At 41.3% G+C, this 21,399-nt stretch overlaps 1 protein-coding gene across 1 annotated transcript in view; it reads right to left on the minus strand.

Annotated features, from left to right (window-relative positions):
• Positions 1–310: 310 nt before the first annotated feature.
• The window catches only part of UST (uronyl 2-sulfotransferase), a 321,994-nt gene continuing 300,905 nt past the window's right edge, over positions 311–21,399 (minus strand). The window contains exon 8 of the mRNA XM_003926823.4: positions 311–3,596. Coding sequence (XP_003926872.1) covers positions 3,313–3,596 — 284 coding nt within the window. The 3' untranslated portion in view covers positions 311–3,312. The remainder of the gene's footprint in view (positions 3,597–21,399) is intronic.

Below are 21,399 nucleotides of genomic sequence, written 5' to 3' on the forward strand. Positions count from 1 at the left end.
ATCATCTTAGACACCGAGAGCTGAGGCACATCCTTCTTTTCCCACTTTATCATGAACATGCCCCTTAGATGCTGAATGACAGACACTGATAATTCAGATGTAGCACCCCGACACCAAACCAACCATGGAAATACCAGTTAAATCAGTTGTTTAGTTTTAAAAGTACACATCATGAATAAATGACTAGTTCGTATTTTTAGCCCCCTTTTTGCTGTGATATAATTACAAGAATGAAAATTTATTTTTTAAAATACATCTTTTCAAAATCCCATCTTGAGGAAAAAAGCTTGGCCAATTAAGAAGGCTGAAGGGAGGAACTCAGGCACTTTTATTTCCAGCCATCAACAGAATGGAAAAAATGTCAACTTATTTACATTTATTTATTTCTATAGGTGATGAATAAGTTAAGGAACGCTTCATCTCAAACACATATTGCTTTTATTTTAGCTAAGTTAATGTTTCAGTTTCATATATATTTTTGAATTTCCATCAGTGCCAAACACCATTTTTTCTTTCTTCTTAAAAAAAAAAAAAAAAAAAAGATTTACAAGCACTTTTACGGCACTCGAGAAAGTAGGCTGAAGGTTCATAATAATAATTTTCCATTTAAAAACATCCATCAGACCAAAACAAAATCATTTTAATTAACTCCTTCCTGAGTAACTAAAACCTTGTAATGTGCTGAAAGGTTATAATAAATAAGACAGTCAAAGATCAACTAGCTTAAAAGGTATTTTTTTTAAATTAAACTATGTGAAATGTACAATATGTTTCATGAAGTACAAACTGTTGGGCCCAGGGCCAAAAAGATGCTGCCATGTTTGCCAAATAAGCTGACGAAGTGCCTTGACTTTTAGGACCTAGAGGGTGTTGGTTGGGACAAAATCCCATTAAGGCCCTGCAAGTCAATCCATCAATGTCTTTTTTTGTGAAGTTATAATGATCGCTGCTGAAAATAAATGCCTTTGAACACACAGGTAAAAGTACCCAGGTAAACTTGCAGTAAGAGGATGAATTTTCTGAATGACCAATTGTCCCGATGTTCTGACAAGAGCAGAGAAAACATAGCCAACTCAACTTTATTTTCAGATTGCGAGATTGCACAGTGTGTAAACTAATCATCACTCTTTATGTGGAATTTCATAGAAATGACTCACAGCGTACCAGGCAGCAGTTCCTGTCCTGGTTTTGCATATGATAGCTGCTCTCCGGGTTGTTTTTGAAAGTGTGCCTAATGGTAGGGCCTTGGTCTCTCTGAACAGAACAAAGGATATTTCCTTCTCTAAGAACATTTCCCTTAATGGCTTCTCTGCCCCCATCCTCTGAGGCAGAAAGAAGGCCCAGGAGCGGCCAAGTGCTGGACTCTGTGCTCTGCGGTCGCCTCCTTCCCTAGACTCCTGTGGGCTGGAGCCTTCTTACCACACGTCTCATGATAAAGTAGCTTTAGCGCTCACTCGGCAGGTTCCCAATGACTTGCTTTATATCTTGACTACCACCCAATTTTAGTGAAGGAAGAAAAAATTCTAGAGGGATGTGGTGGTTTCTGAAAAGTAGAAAATGTGTAGCTTGTGTAAAGTCAGAGTCTTATTTACTATTAACTACTCCCAGCTCACACATTTGCTAGGGCTGGCTCTAGGGGACAAATACGAAATAGACAAAATTTGTTGCAAGTATCCTTCCTGCTGCCACCACTGAATCTCGGCTTCTCAGCTAGCTGTTTACTGTCTTCCCAGGAGAATGTGTATTTTCAGGACTTCTTTAAGGTGAAAACATTTCAGAACCCAAAGGAACAGATTTCTAATGACCAAGGCATCACTGACAGGTAGCAAGGGAGGGGCAGTGGGAGGTGGAAAGAAGACATGCCTTAGGACAATGAGACTGCCCGACATCTACTCGCACCCCACTGGAGGCAGCCACCTACTTACAAAGCTGGCCAAGCAGTCTCTGCCCTAGGAACTCTTGCTACTTCTCTTTTTGATGACTCAAGTAAGAGTTCTTAGGAGCACACAGGTCCCATAAGAAATGGGACTCTACGTGCACAGAATTCAGGTAGTTCTTGGGTAGTTCTGCCACGTGCACAGAACTCAGGACCCCTTTTGACTGAAAACGGGTACCTCTTAGGGGACTAGAAGTTACAATAGTACATAGTACCAGGCCCTATAGGACCGAGCTTGGCCAAGGGTGTGTTTGACAGATTGTATACCATCTGTGGTCAGGCTCAGAACTTCTGCTGGAAGAGTCAAATGCCTGAGCTAAACTGGTTCCTGGAAATTCCATTTAAAGCAGTGCTGGGAGAAGATGTTTCATACTGGGTGCAAAGGACACACCATGCCCTTTCCCTGATGCCACACGACCTTGAGATTTATCTGTCTTGTCTACATTCTTCCTTACACAGCAAACCAAGTATTTTCCCTGCTAGGCTGCTTTGATATCTGTCAGCATGGTGCTTGGAAATGGAATGTCTCAATGGAGCTGGCCATGCACTTTGACCTTGAAAGGTGCTCCAGGCTGTGGACTGGTTGGGGATGTGGTACAAGCTGACTTGCTCTTCCGGAGATAATTACACTGCTCTTGGTGAAAGTGTCCCCTGAGAAGGACCAGAGGCAGAGCTCTACCATGCAGGTAGAAACCACTTACCCAGGGACATCCTCCTCCTTAAAAAAAAAAAAAAAATTTAATTGAGACAGAGTCTCACTCTATCACCCAGGCTGGAGTGCAGTGCTGTGATCACAGCTCACTGTAACCTCAAACTCCTGGGCTCAAGTGATCCTCCCACCCTGGCCTCCTAAAGTGCTGGGATTACAGGCTTGAGCCACGACACCTGGCTCCATCTTCCCTTTTGATGTCCTGATGTGTCTACCGTCTCTTAGATCCTTCCAGAGTAGATTCCCTGGTCTCTGAAGTGATTTTGTATTTCTACTGAAATATGCAAGTCTGGATGTCTCCTACCATTGAGGTAATATTTTTATAAGTCATTTTACAGATGGTAAGTTATTAGGCTATGGGCTATATTTCTCCCCCTTTTTCCATCATATGGGGTGGGGGGAAAGCTGTTTTATGATGAGATGCCTTGGGATGGAGCCATCTAGTGTAACTGGGAAAGACCCAACGAGCCAGGAGAAAACACAAAATAAAATTAAACAAATAAAACCCGCAAAACCGGGCATCTCCCAATGACCCCAACATGTGGGAATGTTTTGTTCTTTTTAATGCACCCCAGCATTAATTTAGTCCCTTAAGGATTTTACTTCCCCAAACAAAGAAATTTCTGGAAAAGGGAGATAAAGCCATGGAAGCAACACAGTGCTGCCATCACCTCTTATAAATATCTTCCAGCCACTTTTCATCATCCTGTTCTTCATCATCGATTGGCTCATCAGTTTCCAGTGGAGTTGGGATAAAGAAGTGTGGCCTTAGTGGGGGCTTGCTGACGCGAGACTTAAGTCCAAACTTGCGCTTCAGCAGGTGGAACTGCTCTTTGACATAGTGGTAGAACTCGTACTCGTACCTCATCCGCTGGTAGAGGATCTGCACAGCCTCAGGAGAGGGGACAGTCTTCTTCACCGTCACAGTCATGTTTCCAAGCTTCCTGTGCTCTGGAAGAGAACCGGGATCACACATGAGACATAGTTTGCAATGCTTTAGCTTAGATGGAATCCCGATGAGGACCCACATGACCTGTACAACTCTGGTAAGGAAGCAACTGCATATCCAAGTATCAGAAGAGAAAGGTTACTGGCAATATTTGGGAAGGTTTATCCCAATTCTAGGTGTTAAGGTCAACATGACTTGACAAAGCACAGGCTACCTAATCTCCTTTCATTGGATGTGAACCACGTCATTGGACCAAATTCAATTATTAACTGTGAGTTCTACATTCGTTTGAACAGCAGAATCTAACTGTTTTCCCTCTTTCATTTCCTGTTACACCAGGAAAGGGCTTTACCCCCAGAAGGAGGCATGGAAGTGCTGTCTAACCACTTCCTAATAATCTTATTTTGTAAGTTTAAAAATATTGACATAAAGTTTAATTTGATACAAAATCCATTTCCATTTCACTATTTCAACAATGCATTTGTCCAGAAAGCAAAGGAAGGGCTTCCAGGTTTCTTAATATAATTTACAAATTTTTAAAATTTATTTTTACTTTTTGTAGAGACAAGGTCTCACTATGTTGCCCAGACTGGTCTTGAACTCCTGGCATGAAGAGATCCTTCTGTCTCGGCATCCCAAAGTGCTAGGATTATAGGCATGAGTCACTGCACCCAGTTTAAATATAATTTTAACTGTTGTAAATTTTTTTTATTGTGGTAAAATATATATAACTAAAATATGCTTAATTTTATACTAATAATAACAAAATATGATCTTTTATATTCAATGGTGAATAGCATGAAAATGTTATATATATAGGATACAATTTAAACTATTTTAAAGTGTACACTTCAATGGCATTAATTATATTTACCATCTTGTGCGACCATCACCACTACCTTGAAAATCCTTTCATGAGTCTATACAAAAACTCAATATTCATTAAACGATAACTCTCAATTCCCCTCCTCTCCTTACTCCACCCTAGGTAACCTCTAATGGATGTTCTATCTTTATGAATTTGCCTATTCTTAGTACTACATATAGGTAGAATCATACAATATTTGTCCTTTTTTTGGTCTAGCTAATTTCACTAAGCATAATGTTTTCAAGGTTCACCCATGTTGTAGTGTGTATCAGAACTTCATTCCTTTTAAGGCTGAATAACGTTCATTGTATAGCTAGACTGCAATTTGTTTATCCTTACATCCATGGAGAGACACTTGGGTCGTTTCCATCCTTTGCTTATTATAGTGGACATTTGCATTTCAGTATCTGAGTCCCTGTTTCCAAGTATTTCGGGTAGATACCTAGGAGTAGAATTGCTGGGTCATGCAGTAATTCTAAGTTTAATGTTTGGAAAAATTGCCAAACTCTTTTCCACAGTGTTTGTACCATTTTACATTCCTACCAGCAATGTGTGAAGGTTCCAGTTTCTCAGAATTTCTCTCCTACAATTGTTATTTTCCTCCCTTTTAAAAATTGTAGCCATCCCGGTAAGTGTGGAGTGGTATCTCACTGTGGTTTGGATTTGTATTTCCCTAATGACTACTGATAGTGATGCTGATACTAATGGTTTCCCTAATTTCTAATGACCTTTTCATGTGCTTGTTGGGCAAGCACACGTCCAACAAGTGCTGTCTGTTTGTATATCCTCTTTAGAGAAATGTCTATTCAAGTCCTTTGCTCATTTAAGTGGGTTTTTTGTTTGCTTGTTTTCTTTTGTTTGTTTTTGTTGTTGAGTTGAAGGAGTTATTTATATATTCCAGATAATCTGCATAAATATCAGGTATATAATTTACAAGTATTTTCTTCCATTCCATGGGCTGTCTTGCCACTCTGTGATGTATGAAAGTTTTAAATTTTAACGAAGACCATTTTATGCATTTTTCTCCTATTGCCTGACTTTTGGTGTCAGGTTAAAAAAACCATTGCCAAATCCAAGGTTGACGCATAAACATTTTACATTTTAATGGAGACCATTTTAATCTATTTTTCTCTTATTGCCTGTCCATTGGTGTCATACGAAAGAATCCATTGCTCCATAGCAGAGTAGGGTAACTATAGTTAGCAACAATGTATTGTATATTTCAAAGTAGCCAGAAAAAGCTTGAAATGTTCCTAACACAAAGAAATGATAAATACTCAAGGTGATGAATACCCTAGACACCCTGATTTGATCATTACACGTTCTATGCATGGAATAAAATATCATACATATCCCACAAACACGTAAAATATTATACATCAATAAAATGTGATATTATGTCCTTCAAGTACAAGTGAAAAGAACCAGGACATATTTGCATGATTAGTTAACTGATATGGCACGAGGTGGTGACAGTCTTCGCTGAGCCTGCTGCTTTGTGGTGTATTTTTACAGTAACAGCTAAAGTTAATGGGGACTAATGTGCAGCAAGCACTGAGCTAAGCATGTGAACACACAATCACAATCCTCAAAATAACCCCTTGATGGAAGAGCCATTTTACACATGAGGAAACTGAGGCCAAGACTATAACTCGTTCAAGGTTACGCAGTCAGGAAGTGGCAGAGGCAGGAGGCTTCTCGTGACAATCAGCTGCTGTGCTTCTGCTGTGTTGTTTCTCGGTGTGGACAGGTGAGCAGGCTGTAACTGCTTCTGACACCTTTCTCCACCGTGTGGTAGCACATCATGGCCACTGTCCGCGCCTAGAGCCCCAGGTACTACACCTCACGTTGACTGAGGCACCCAAACTTAACAACAGATCTCACAGGAAACTGGTAGGTGTTTTGGAGGGAATGGCTAATGGCTTTATACTCTGGAAGAAGAAAAGGGGCTGATAAAAAAAATTGGGCTTGATCATCTCTGGGTTCAATCAGAAAGCCCAGTACCCACAGAGTCAATGACGAAAACCACCCCAACAAACACTCTTTGGACAGTTCCACCTCAGAGGTAAAACTGTGCCCTGGTGCTTTATTTAGCTTAAACTTATAATTTTATGTTTCTAGTAGGAAACATTCAATCCCAGGCAGAAATTGACCTAGGATCTGCCATGTTTGGAAAAAGACAGACTTCTGGTGATGACCAGCCTCTAAAATCCCAGAGCACTCCATCGATTCTATGACCAGAAAGGACTGGCTCTGACGATTCCACTCAGAGCCCCCTACCTTGACATATTTTATCCAACTTTTATAAAGTAGTGAGAGGTCTTTCATAAGATTTATATTTGATAAGATCCCAGGTGGCCTTTCTAACCACATTTTAATTATACGTCCCCTTCCTAGCCTGAAGAAAGTGCTCTGGCTGTTTGATAGTGCTAGTCAGAGCACAAGGCGGCTGAGCCCTGTGTTTGCTAGAACACTCTACAGAGAGGACAGCCTTTCCAGGCAAGAGGAAAGGGGGATGTTTTCATGTTCGGATACAAGGCAAGAGTTTTAAAACATTTCTTGAATAGTTAGAGATCCAGGGAGGGTGACCCCCAAATAAGGCACCCTGGTATGCTAATATTTCAAATTAAAGGCTATTGGAGACCAGTACATGCTGGATGAAGCTGTTCTCTGAAGTTTCCTTATCTACGTAGCAAGTGTACCTGCCAAAGAGAAACAGAATTGCCTTCAGTCTCCTCCCCTAAAATTTCATTAGCCAGAGAAGATCAAAACTTATGTCACAGAGGAAGGGATTGAAGATTAAACACCACACCCAGAGCCCAGACAAACATTGTCCCAAACTATTGCCTGTTCTCAGGTCCCATTCAATTGCCAAAGAGAATTATCTACCTTTCATTTTCTGAGCATGGGGTCCATTCATTCCCTTTAAAAATTGTTTACTATTCTTCAAAATTGCCACATTTAACCCCCATTTCCCCTCCCTTTCCCTATGAAGAAAGGTATAGAGAAAGCTTGACTTCCCTGGGTTATGGTGTAACCACTCTCCTATGATTTTCTCCAGTGCACCATTTTATTTTTAAGAGGTAGGGTCTTGCTCTGTTGCCCAGGCTAGAGTACAGTGATATATCATAGCTTGCTGCAGCCTCAAACTCCGGGGCTGAAGACATCCTCCCCTCAACCTCCTGAATAGTTGGGACTACGGGAGTGAGCTACCACACTCGGTTTCATGCATATTAATAAATTTTATTCCTTTTGCTCCTATTAATCTGCACTAATGTAAGTTCATTTTCAAGAAAGCTTCAGAGGGTGGAGGAGAAGCTTTTCCCGTTACCCCTCCTTAACAACAGATGGTCACATGCATTTCAGTTATCTCAGTCTTTGCTCTTCTTAATCTGTCCCTAAATCCTTCGTTTAAACATGAGGGTCAGTATCAGTTGGCTTGGCAGATTCTTATGAGATCTAATCTTTCCCTAAGACCTACTTTTGCATTAATATCCAATTCTTGCTTCATTTTTCTACCCACCCTGCCTCCCTGGAGCTTGCTTCTCTCCCTCATCCACTCCCTCTCCTTCACTGTCAACCTCTCCCTCTCAACTGACTTCCTCCCATCAAAATTCACTTCCTTTCTTGAGGAAACCCTTGTCTCATACACCCTCCCTCTTTCATTTCTCTCTCCTCTCCATCACAGCCCAACTTCTTGAAGAGCTGTCTACATTTGTTGTATTTTCAGCTTACATACGTGACCGAACTCACCAAAGCCTGCTTTCTGCTATTTCTGTACTCCATTCAGTTACTCTCGCTTCCTTGTTGATAGCTCAGAGAGCACCTCTCAGTATGACCCCATCACACTGTGGGCCACATGCTCCATCTTGAAGCCCTGTCCTCCCTTGGCATCTTCTACAGTGTTTTCCTGGCACCGTTGCCTCTCTCTGATCACTCCCTGTCCATCCTTTCTACGCCCTTCTCTGTCCCAGCCTGGCTTGTAAAGACCAGCCCCCCTGAGGCTCTGTTCCAGCCTCTTCCCTTCTCCCTGATTACTCCCTGGGTGGCAGCATCCAACCCTCTACTATTTAGTCCTCATAGCACTGTGGACAACACAATGAACAGTTTATATAAACAATGACAGCTCTTTTGACCTTTTGTTTTCCACAGAGCTGCCAAATTTAATAAGGTTAATGACATTGCCAGAGGGTTATGTCGCGGTCAGAAACAGGAGTGCTATTTTATGCCAGGAGAAACAGAGACTCAGATTCAACCAATATTGATGGGGAACTCTAATTATGAGTCTGGGTTGTTATATATGTAGTTTGATTTGATATTCTCAATAACCCTGTGAGGTGAAAATCATGACTCCTCTTTTGCAGATGGAGAAATAGAAACCTACTCAAGGTCACACAGCTGGCTGGTAAGTGAAGAAACTGGAGTTTGAGTCTGGGTCCCCATCTGTGTTGCGGTTTTCCTGACGGTAAGCACTATGCCGTAACAGGGCAGCTTTCATGAGCCTGTAGAAAACTACCACCTTCATATGGAAAGACCAGAGGTGGTTTGTCTTGTATAATAAGCAGAGAATTCTAAAAAATCTCATTTCAAAGACATATGGATGTGTATCTTGCTGTACGATGATCGGTGCTATGGAAAAGTCATTCCATTGCTCAGTGTTCCACAGTTTTTGTAAAGTGCCAGACTTTCCATCCAAACGAAACAAAGCTACATGAACTATGGAATCAGCCTCTCTCCGGACTGCCATAATAGCAGTTCTAGAGGAAGTTGTTAGGATTTTTTTTTCAGACTGTTATTATTTCAGCCACACAACAATTATGCTTTAAAAATCTCTACTTATTAGTAGCATCCCTTGGGAAGGGAAGAAGCCCTTAGCTGGGCATTTTCTGATCCTAGCGGGAACTGAGAGTAACTTCAGGGGGCTCATGTCTCTTGTGCCCACTGATAAACATTTTGAAAGAAAGAGACAAAAACAGAGCTCCTTCCATTAAGGCAGAGTGGCAAGAAGGTAGCCCAAGATCGGACTGGCAGGCAGTGTGTTGTTTGGCCCGTGGGGTGTTTTGTTTTAGAAATTGACTCAGTTGTTGTAAGGCTTGGTCTATTTCACATGGAAATCTGGATTTCTGGCTTCTCTCAAAGGGCGGCTGCATTCTTCTGGAGCCAAGTGTGACTGCCCCCGTGAAAGCAGCCAGGGCTCTCCAGTTTGCCTCTGACCCTAAATGCCAGTTCATTCTTTTAAGTTACCTGCCTGGCTGTTATAGAAATTCAAGTTTTATATTTCTGCTTTACAGATTTTTAAATTCTGGCTTTCCTAAACCTAGGGAGTAAGTGCTTCTTGTCAAAATTAAGGCTTCGATGATAAACCTCATCGGTGTACCCAGCGTCATCTTCCTTCCGTCTTTCTGCAAAGGTTTGTTGAACAGCTATTCTGCATCATGCACAGGAATTGTTGCAGTGAATGGGGCATCAGCATTAGTTGGCACTTTCAGAACTTTCTCTATGCCAAGTACTGTGAGATATCTAAACACACATTCAATCCTTATGAAACTCCCAGTGCTGTAGGGTCTCTTATTATCACCATTTACAGCTGTGACACTGGAATTTAGGTTTGCCCAAGTTCACACAGCTGGGAAGCGGTGAAGCCAGAAGTTGGGTGTGGGGAAGTCTGACTAGTAAGTCCAGGTTCTTAATCCTCCACATTACTGACGGGTGGATGGAGCTCACAGTCTAAGGGAGACACCTGCTCACAAGGCTTGTCACCGTGGGGGCAGAGAGGACATCTCGCTTTGATTCGTTTGCTGGAGTCGACATTTCTTGTGCTTGGTCAGAAATCCTCACTAGAGAGACCAGGCTTAATGGGCTTATCTTAAGTACTCTGCATGGAGTTTGTTCTTTGATCCTTACTACATGATCACAAAGGTTTGCTGTATTTGCTGTGTGTGCACATCTGAGAGTATAGGTTCTGTGTGTGTATTTCAACCAAGAGATGGAAAACTTTTAGCAGGTCTCTGAGGCACTATCCACCTCCTGAAAAATTTTCTCTAGATTTTTGTTCTTAACATCTCCATCGAGTTTCATTTAGCTGTTCTTCCAGTGAGGCTTTTTATATGGCGAGTGATCAGGACAAAAGCGATACCCCATTGAACTTTGTCTTTCCACAGCTTAGCACCTGGGCAAACACAGTGCTCCTCTGTGCAGGCTTCTTGAGGGAACAAAGGAAACCCTCAGAAGGATGGGGTGCTGTCAGATTTGAGGAAGGCTTGACTGTCTCTGTGAGGTGGAGACACAGACAGCTGGGCACAAAGTCAGTAACTGAAGGAGCTTCACAGAAATTCCCAAGAGACCCACGAATGCTGGGTCTTTAGTGGGAAGCAGTCTACCCTTCCACCTGGGGTTTTTCAGCTCCCACTGGGGTCTGTACATTTCAGTGTTTCACTTCGCGGTTTTGTTGCCTTTGGGGACCGACTGTGCTGGCGAGGCACATTTTTCTGCCTCTCTACCTTAATTCATCAATACATTTTGGCAAAGAGAAGCTGTGGCTTCGGGATGTTTTTGATATTTAAGTTTTTTTCTTATTTACCTTTAGGGATTTGACTAAGGGTCAAATCATCCCTTTAGTTATGTTCATGATACTTACTGCAAATTTCCTCAAAATAGGCACTGGTTTGAGCTACGAAATGTTCAGAAGAGGGAAAACAAAATTAAAAAAACACACACACACACAACTTTTGACCCTTCTATTTAAAGAACACAATAGAGATTGTTTTTTCTTTATAGACATGTCCAATCAGCCATAAAGGACACAGAAGGACAGACTCTTCTAGGATCTGTGCTGTCCCTGGGAAGGGAGTGGCAGGGACCCTGCAGAGTAGTTACGGTCCTGATTGGAGATTCTTCTTACAGCTGGCCCCAGTGACATCAAAATCTGTAGCTGGCCACCCAATACTAGTAGAGAATAAAACCTGGCATGAAGCCAGGAGGGGGTTGCTTTCTGTATTATTAAAGCTTTACAAATAGTGGTTCAAACAGCGCAACTTCCCATGCAACTCCTGAGGAGAAGCGCATCCCTCTCATTTTCATAGGGCTCTGTGGATTACTACGCTTTCACATCACCCCTCACTACCTTGCTCAGTCTTCCCAGCAATCCAGTTTACTTACAGATACCAAGGGCCCCAGGGGTCACAAGATTGGATCAGGTTGTTTGGCCAGTACGTTTCAGTCCCGAGACTGGAAAATGGGCTTTCTGATTCCCAATCTTGCACCTTTTTGCTACACCACAGGCTGTTAATTTCCAAATTGAGTGGAAATCTATAACCACCCACTTCTCCTTGCCCTGTGTGTATTCTGGCATTCAGGAAATCTGCTGAAAAGAAGGGCTTGAGTGTTCTAAGTCGAGGGGAATGCTTTGGTAAGTCTGGGAGGATCTGGTAAAAAACCTGCCAGCCAGCAAAAATGTTTTCACATGGAGAGGGACTGTGTCTTTTTCATTTTTAGTTCCCCAGTGTCCAGTTCCAAGCCTGGCACCTAATGACCCTCCATAAATGTTTGTTGATTTGGAATCTGTATTTTAAATCCATCTGCAAGACTGGATTAACCCAAAGGACAACTTTCAGTGTTGACTATGCATACTTCACTTTTTAGCTAAATTCCTTCCTTAGTTGAGGGTCCTTCCTAAGCAAACTTTGCATTTCTGGAAATCGGATTTCTGGATGGTAGGCTGATAGAGAAGGTTTGGATCACAGGTTGCTCTGGAGAGGTAGTGGTATTTGCTTTTCTTAGCCACTCTGTTGAAGAACACTATGTTATGGTGACAGAACGCTTGCAAATACTTAGCCGAGCTTAAGACATACCATGATAAGGAAGGTTCACCACAAACATAACTAGCTATGTAGAAGCCACCGCCTTGCAGCTAATGAATTTGTGCTGCGTACATTACTCACGAAAGATTTAATGAATCTCTAGTCATTAACTAAAGATTCTAACACTGTTAGTAAAAAGACATTTCTTTGTGTGACCTAACTTTGCTGTATGAATGCTGGTCAGTTACTTAATTTGCCATCACTTTTGGTACTTTTTAATGATGTTTCTCCATTAGCAAAATGGAAGTGTTTTATTTAGAAGGAAAACATTCATTAGATCCCATCCACAGCCAAGGCCTTTTCTGTGGATGCAGTTTGAACTGTGGCTCTTTGATCAGTCTTCAACACTTCCTGGTGGAAGAAGTTAGCCCAGGCTTTTGGGAGTATCCACAGAAAGCTGGTGTCTCAGGGAAAAGACTGCAGGGAAATAGTTCTACTGGGAGCTTGGAAACACATCTCTGCCCAGCACCAGGCACACCCATCTGCATGGAATGCATATGTCAGTGGATTGCACACAGATTCTGGTTTGTCAGCTGAGGGACTCCTCCCAACGCCCTGCCCAACAAACACTGGGACTTAACTTCTGGATGTGATGATAAAATATCACTTGCCAGTAACCTGTCTGCATGCAAGACTGGGCAGTGACAAGCATGTTGTGCTTACTGCCCAGGATTTTGCTTTGATTTTGTTTTACTGGCCAAAATTTTGCTTTAATTTTGTTTTACTGCCCAAGATCTGAGCATTTTTGCAAACATAGCAGCTTCTCCAACTCTGCTGCATTGACATTATGTTTGGACTGGTTCATAATCTTCAGTACTCCTAAAAGTCCCTTTAATGTAAATAAAAAGGAAATCACAGACCTGTTCCTGGGAGTCCCCCTTCCCACCTCTCTTCAGCTGTCAAACATGCATAATGGAAAAATGGTGTAGCTCTGGCTCTGGGCCAGAATAAACAATCTGGAAATACTGTATAAACCCAGCTGCTGCACTGGAGGACAGAGGCCTCACTTTATGACCTCCGAGATGGTTAACCATATGCAAAATAACAAAAGCTCACCACCCGCTTGCAGTGTATTTTGATGCTGGGCTGGCTCTGGCATTCCTTTCCTTGATCTGAGTGAATGCACGCTCTGCGCTGACCAGAGCTCTCTCCCCTTAACAATCTGCACTTGTTTTAACCTGGCCCAGCAGAGACTGTGTGTACCAAATGAATACTACATTAATAACAACCAAATGTGAGGCCAAAGTTTACCACGAAAAAGAAAATGATCATGGTCAAAAGACAGGCATCAATTCTACAGCTTCAGGGGAGCTGAGTGGTGATAACAGAGAGGCCTGGCTGTTTTAAAAAGCACCCTGTCTAAGAAACTGACTTACTCATCACAGGTTAGATTATAGCCAGATATTTCCAGCACACAGAGATAAAGCACACTTTCTCAGGCAACAGGTGTGCAGAAAGTCACGGTCAAGTGGAACACTTGGAGTGGAGGAGGAAGTATCGTCCCTGTACTCCCCAGGGTTGGCAAACGTCTGCCACCTCCGTTCCCATACAGCCCTGAACCATGCTGGCCGCTCCCAAAACCGTGTGAACATGATGCTTGTCACAGATAGAGTAAACTCATTTCCTGGATTATATAGGGAGGCCACGCAGTTCAAAGAGACGAAATACAATTGCAAATACAAGGGCCGCCGGACTCCCTGGGCTGCCTCCAAGGGAAATGAATGTGTGTCACTGCGGCTCACAGCGATATGTGCTGAACTGGCTGGGCCAGTGCTACATTGGCCACTCAGACATGATCGATGGCATGTTGAGAGCACCTTCTTGGTGCCATGGCCATTAAGGAAGGAAAGAACAAAAAGCACTTCATGGCTGCCTTGGTGCTGAGGATTGGCAAAGTAAACAGAAAACTTTTGGGGCATGTTTTGCAGTCTTTTATTCAGATCTGGAAATATAAATGATTTAAAAGAATTTGAGATCGCTTGGACTATCAAGGGAATCTTTTCTCTATGTAGCCAAGTAAAAGAAATGTAAATAATTAAAAATAATTTGAGATCACTTGGACTTTCAAGAGTGTCTTTTCTCTATGTAGCCAAGTGAAAGTCCATGACTTTTTTTTAAATGCAGAAACTGCTAGGTTCCTTTGATGAAAGAGAATGAAAGGTTTCTAATGTACACACTTTGCTTAGATTTTTGGCAGCAGGAACACAGTAAAAGGAATCAGGAAGAGAAAGTATTGGCCTGTGTGGGGTAGGTCACTGAGGGCCCACCAAAACCAGGGCACTGGGCCCCTGTGGAATGGAAATCAGCCCAGAGGGAGAATGTATTTTCAGGAACATCACAGAGGTGGGTCCGAACCCCATGGAACTGGCATGAGGGCAGCTCATTGAACGGGTTTCCAGGTTATTGCCTGGGTGATCCAACTCCACAGTACTTATGCTCGGAATCTGCTGAAACTGCTATGGGGGGTGGTGGTGGAGATTAGTTATTTTCTTGCCTAGATTTTTTTTTTTTTTGCTTAGTCATCAATGCTGTGCTGAGCACCTACTAAGCTCAATGCTTGATTCCAGGAAATAAGAGAAATGAAATAAATGCTAAAAACACAGGTTCTTTCTTCGAGGAGAAACAAAGTGCAATCCTTCCAACAACTTCCTGGGCCATCTGGAGATCTCTGTTTCACTGTGGATGGGATGGATGATCCTCACAGAGGGGCATCACAGGAGGGAGAAGAAAGGGGGATCACAAGGAGGTGGCATTGATGGCCACAGATGTCCATCTTTTATGTCCTTCTGCAGGGCCAGGCGAACACCTTGCTGGACAAACTTAATGTGCAACAAATCACCTAAAGAGCCTGACGCTTGCAGAGATTTCGGTTCTGAGTTGCTGATCAGCATCTCAGCTCCTGTTGATGTGGGAACCTTCCAACCTCACTCTCAGATCCTAATGCCTAGACTTGAACATGTCAGGCTGAAGGAGATGTCCAGGCTCAACTCCTCCTGTTCCAGACACAGGCGCTGAGAGTAATCAGTCCTGGGGCAGCTTCGGTTCCCTCCGCAACCGCCCCCAGGGTCAACAGCTCCGACTTCTTGGCTTTCCCTGCTGCCCGGATTAGCAAATGAAGGGCAATTTGCCACATTTCTTTTCTACTCAAGTTCAGCATCATGGCCCAGACCATTTAAAAGCTGACATATTTGTTTGAAAGTATCTGCTACAGTAAGTATACATGTGTGCTTTCCTCAGCATAGTTTTTACCACTAAAATACTGGCTTGTATATGAGGATGGCAATAAAAGAAGGATTTATTTTCACAACAACAATTGAACCAAACAGTCCTGTTTAAAAATATCTACTTCTAAAAGAAAACTTATTGGAAGACTTACTGTGTCTTTATCAAAAAAATACATTTCTTTCTTAAAATATATTGTTAATTTGATATAATTATTGAGAAATGTGTTTTTATTGCTTTTACTTTATTTGAAATCATATTATAAAGGCCAGAATCAATGCCTGATGAGGTTTTTCATCTGGATAAAGAAGATCAAGAGAAGTATGAATGCAGCAGTTCTAACTTCTTTTTGTATTTGACAATTTCATAAGCTCTGCTTTTGCTTTATGGACGGGATTCTTTTTCTCTATTCCTCATAGTCTGTATGACATTTGCAGGTGTAGGCTACTTCTCTCTGTCCGACCGCCCCCCCCCCCCCCACCTGTCTCTCTGTCTCTCCTTTGACGGAGACGACGCCCTCTCCTGGAATCACACTACATTACCTACATCTAACCCTGATGATGTTAAAGCCAATTGTTGACACCGTCACTCTGGGCACTCCACAAAGGGTGATATGGCCACAGGACAGTTCTTGTCTCATTTTTTAATGTTAGTCTATTATTTTTTTTCTCCGGAGTTTCATACAGATCAAGCTACCCAGCTGATTCCACATAGGATCATCAGAAAGCCCCTCAGCAGTTCATTAGCTTCTTAGCTTTAAACCTTAATTCTCAGAGAAAAATAATTTACGAAGTAAAATTCTTTTTCTGGTTGTGATGTACACATATAAACATACTGTATATGTGTATATATGATGTGTATATATACACATACACTTACATATATGTACATATACACATATGCAAATACATAGTAAAGTTTTTAGGAAACATAGGAAAACAATTAAGAATATAAAATAACTTTTAATCAAGCCACAATTTTTACTGTAGTAGTATATTTCTTTCTAGTCTTTTTCTTTTTTATGCCTATTAATTGCTAAACACATCTGTGCTATATTGTTTATTTAGTTTTAACATCTTTAAAACTTAACTATCCATGGACATTTCTCCTATATGTTTATTACCAATTATATTTTAATTATTAGCAATTATATTTTGCAATATTATTACCAATTATACTTTAATTATTACCAATTAGATTTTGCAATATGTTTTTACATGCTCCATTTTATAGATGCCTTAAAGGTCATATAAACATCTGCTTCTGTTAGATAACTGGGTTTTCTGTTTCTACAACTCTAAATAATATAAGATGCACATCCTTGTTCATAAGCAATCATGTGCCTTTTTGCTTATTTCCCTAAGATAAATGACAGCTTGAGATATTGAGCAGTAAGTTTTCTTCTTACAGCTGTTAAGGTCTTCAATTCTGCCAACTCTTAAGATACCACTTATCTTCTATTGTTAGAGATCCTGAAACTTTAAGACATTTGTTTTATTGTCACATGAAATCAATCTATCACCTACCTTGCTAAAGTTTCAAAGTGCACAGGGCCTTTTGACATTCCTGGATCTCTTGACTGTGAGAATGTAAAGGAGTAAAGTGGTGCACTTAATATGAGTGCACGGTTGCTCATAAAACATTTAGTGCACCAGAAATTCTTAGTAAATTACACCACGGGATGACTATAATCACAGTGATGAAATCTTTCCTTATTTTTGGATTCTGTGAACTGAGTACTCTGTGAACTGTGAGGGCTATCACAGAACTTAGTATTTTTTTATAGTTAATTCGCAATGCATTTTCTTTAACAGAATATATGCTACTGCATTTATTGTTTTATTTTGACATTATATTTGTCACAATCATCAGCCTCGATGAGTGAACCAATGGTGAGTCTTAAGAGCCAACAACCTGGATATTCTCTCTGGAATGTTGAACATGGGGAAATTTTGATAAACCCTTGAAGGGCTGTGAATGAAGTAGCTGTTCATGGAAGCTGAACGTGTAGATAAGTGAGATATTTAACCTTATGCCCAGGCATTAAGAAGTTAGGTTAATAGGAGGTGCTACTCAAAATAACCATTCCCAAGTCAGGAAAGTGTGAAATGAAGTTCCAAGGATGCTGTCAATTCTCCTGGGAGAGTTTGCAGTGTCACTTTAAAGTTAAATGTACTTTATCCAGGTAACCTGTAGCCCACTGGTAATACTCAGTCTTAGGGGAATGCAAATTAACAGCCCTACCTCCACGTTCTCTCCCTGTTAAACACCAGATTTATAACTGCACACTAAATAAAATAGTGCGAATATCTAAAAACATCCAAATAACTTTAACCAGGCAAAACCCTAAGAAAAAAAGGAGATGAAACTGCAACGTTTCCATTTGTATGGGAGGTCCATTTGTTTTGCTTAAGGAAAGTTTGAAATTGACAAGCTAATGTCAGTAGACACTAGGACCATATGAGGGGAAAAATCCCTGGGTATCAGGGCTATGACTTTAAAAAGCAGGGTTAAGCCATGCGCGGCGGCTTATAACTATAATCCCAGCACTTTGGGAGGCCGAGGCAGGTGGATCACTTGAGGTCAGGAATTTGAGATCAGCTTGGCCAACATGGTGAAACCCCACCTCCATTAAAAATACAAAAATTAGCCAGGCATGGTGGCATATGCCTGTAATCCCAGACACTCAGGAGGCTGAGGCAGGAGAATCGCTTGAACCCAAGAGGTGGAGGTTGCAGTGAGCCGAGATCATGCCACTGCACTCTGGCAATAGAGCGAGACTTCATCTCACACGCACACGTACAAAAAGCAGGGTTAAATGTTTAATATGGACAGTGACATACTATAAAAACATTACAGGCATACTAAAACTTGCAAATGTAATCTGGGAAGAAAAAAATTAAAACATTTTCACAATATAGTTTTAAAACATTTGGTGTGGTACAAACTCATATTACTATTTGTAACCAGAACTTTCGCCTAATGAGAAAAATTAAGCGCTTTCATTCTTCTGACATATGAAAGAAGAAAAGGGGAAGAACATTGACATGCATTAGGTTTTAGGTCAACGACAGTCTATAAATGAAGGTACTTGGGATGATTTCTTGAGCTGAACTTTAATGGCCAATGGCTATGAGAAGCTGCAGAAGCTTGTGATGTCAGATGGAAGAGAAGGGACTGATTGGCAGGTTAGATTTCATGCAGAACAAACTTAAAATTGTGATGCAATGCACCGGCCATTAGCCACCAGCATTCCCCTTTGATAAGACACAGGTGGAAGAGACAAAAGGGAGATGAAAAAGAAACAATCAACCAATGCTGGAAAGACTGTTCCGTGAATTAGAAGCAGGTAGGAAAGAGGTGCTAGTGTTCCGTGCTCCTTTAGGAAACGGGCTCATAGGCATCATTAGGTTCCATTAGGACTGGTTCACTTTGGAAACTGCATTAGAGACAGGTGGGGGAGAGGACAGGAGAAATGGGTAACTTGAATGACATTCAAGGCATTCTTAAAAAGTCTGTTCAAAGGATGGAAAATCAAAGATGTTTGAAAGAGAAAAGTCAACAAGTGGAAAAGCTGTAACCCATTATAGTTTAGTTTTATTGGGGCATGAAATGAAATTTCATGATGTTCTAAAAACAACAACTTGACTGCATAAAACTGAATCAGTGAATTGGCATTAAATACCATATTTTTAAAAAATCTCATTCTGATATAATGATAGAAACTGGCTAGTTAGGTCATAGTCCTCTTCTTCAAGTCATGCACAGTTAAAGAAACATTTCCAAAAATTTCTAATTGCTCCTACATTCTAGCAAAACCATACATCGAAATGCTGGTTGATTTATGACTTTCCAGTAACCTTCACTCTCAAACGGCTTCTACCAAATGATTTCTTTACTTGGTCTGTGCTGAGGTGACCTCCTGGTTGGGCTGAATGCCATCCTTTCAGCACGAAGTGTGAAGGACCGAGTCTCCGTTTCTTGAGTTTCTGTGAGAGCTGTGCGTTCTCATGCAGACCAACTGTGAGTCCTAGGCTCAGCTTTGAAATGTCTTTCTTTCGGATTGCTTGAGCCTGGCAGGGGTGGTCTAGGCTACAGTGAGCTGTGATTGCATCACTGCACTTGAGCCCGGGCAACACAGTGAGACCTTGCCCAAAACAAATAAACAAAACACCCAAGACAAACAGTGTCTCTCCTTCCTCGCCATTTCTCTTTGGAGAAAAAAGAAAATCATCACCCACTGAATAATGTAAAGTGGCAATGTTTCATACCTTTGCCAAAGGCTTCTAATTTCAGGCCGTTTTCAGGTCTGCGGGGCTGTTTCACCTCACTCTTATCTTTCCTGCCTAGTTTCCTCTCTTAGATTACAAACTTAACCTACTAAACGCCCACACCCAACAACAGCAGCATTTTTATAAGATCTGTACAAAGTCATTAGTTTTCCCATTAAGCACTGGTGTCCCCCCAGCCCATGCATGTAAGATGCACACAGAATCTGGATGGGAGACTAAGACAATGCTAGGTGTCTGACACTTTTTAGCTATAAGCTCGAGATGATGTGGTTGAACATCAAAGGCAGTGGAACATGTACCAGGAATCAGTGTGTCCTCACTGAAAACTTTTACACCACTTCCACCAAAAAAAGATTAAATTCTAACTGAATGCTACTTAACTAACTCACCACCTCTTGGGTTTTACATTCGACAATAAAACGAAGGCCTACTGGTTACTGGATGGCTAGAAGCGAAAGCTCTTTGGCTCTTCTTTGGGTAGATTTCATCCCACCCCACCCCTCCCTTCCTGAACATTTACAAAACCCTCTGGAGCGTAAGTATTTCTCTTTCCTTCCTTCTCCATTTTTTTTCTCCACGAGATCCAAAGTCCCAGGGAAGGAGCTTCTGGGCATGGGGAGATGGAATGAGAACAGGGAAGGGAAACACACCTGCTCTCAAATTGGGCTGGTGTCTTAGACAGGGGTGACAGATGGTGGCATGAGAGCCATGATTCCTACCCTGTCAAGCTCATGGCAGCCATTTCACAGAGGTCACAGCCAGGCTCACTCTAACGATGCTCATGCCAAGGTTTCTAGCTTCTGTGAAGCTCCAGTTCTTGCACTTTTTGGCTAAGAGAATGCTGCAAAGGCTGTTTGACCATCATGCTTCCGTGCATTCCCTGAGGTATTTAGACCCTGTGCTTTAATAAATTAGTGGTTGCAACTGAGCATGTAATTCCTTCTGTCCACTTAGAATGTTTATGAGATAATTAGTTCTCAATTTCTTACAGCACCATCAGTTCACTTCCTGATCAGGCAGATTACATGAGCGACTATTTTTTTCTGAAGTATGGCAAAAATAGTTGAAATCAGTTGACATTAGGTTATACCTCATAGAGCATAAAGTAAATAAGTCATTTCCATAATTGTCATAGAAAAAACTGCTCAACACATGAGTTTGGGTTTATAGACACAAAGAAGAACATAGAAGATAGGGAAAAATATGACCCTGAACACAAGCATGGAATGTTTTCAAACTTATTGATATTCTCAGCCTTTATTCATAGCATCTTGATCGTATTCATGAGTAACAAAGGGCTTTGTGGAAATATCTGGAGGCCAGTAATTCTTTTTAACAGACTAACGAGACGAAATTACTATTAAACTGATTTCAGTAGTTGGTAACCATACTTATTTCTGGTAGACTACATATTTCAAGAAACAACTTTAAAAACCAATGTCACTGAATGTCAATTCAGTATAAATTTAACAGTGAACGTGTCATAAAATATTTTTGTATCTCAACAACTAAAATAATAATAGAACCCTAAAAAGACTTTTTAAAAAGTGTTCACTAATCACAT

The sequence above is a fragment of the Saimiri boliviensis genome, chromosome 4 (genome assembly GCF_048565385.1).
Source record: "Saimiri boliviensis isolate mSaiBol1 chromosome 4, mSaiBol1.pri, whole genome shotgun sequence".
NCBI lineage: Eukaryota > Metazoa > Chordata > Mammalia > Primates > Cebidae > Saimiri > Saimiri boliviensis.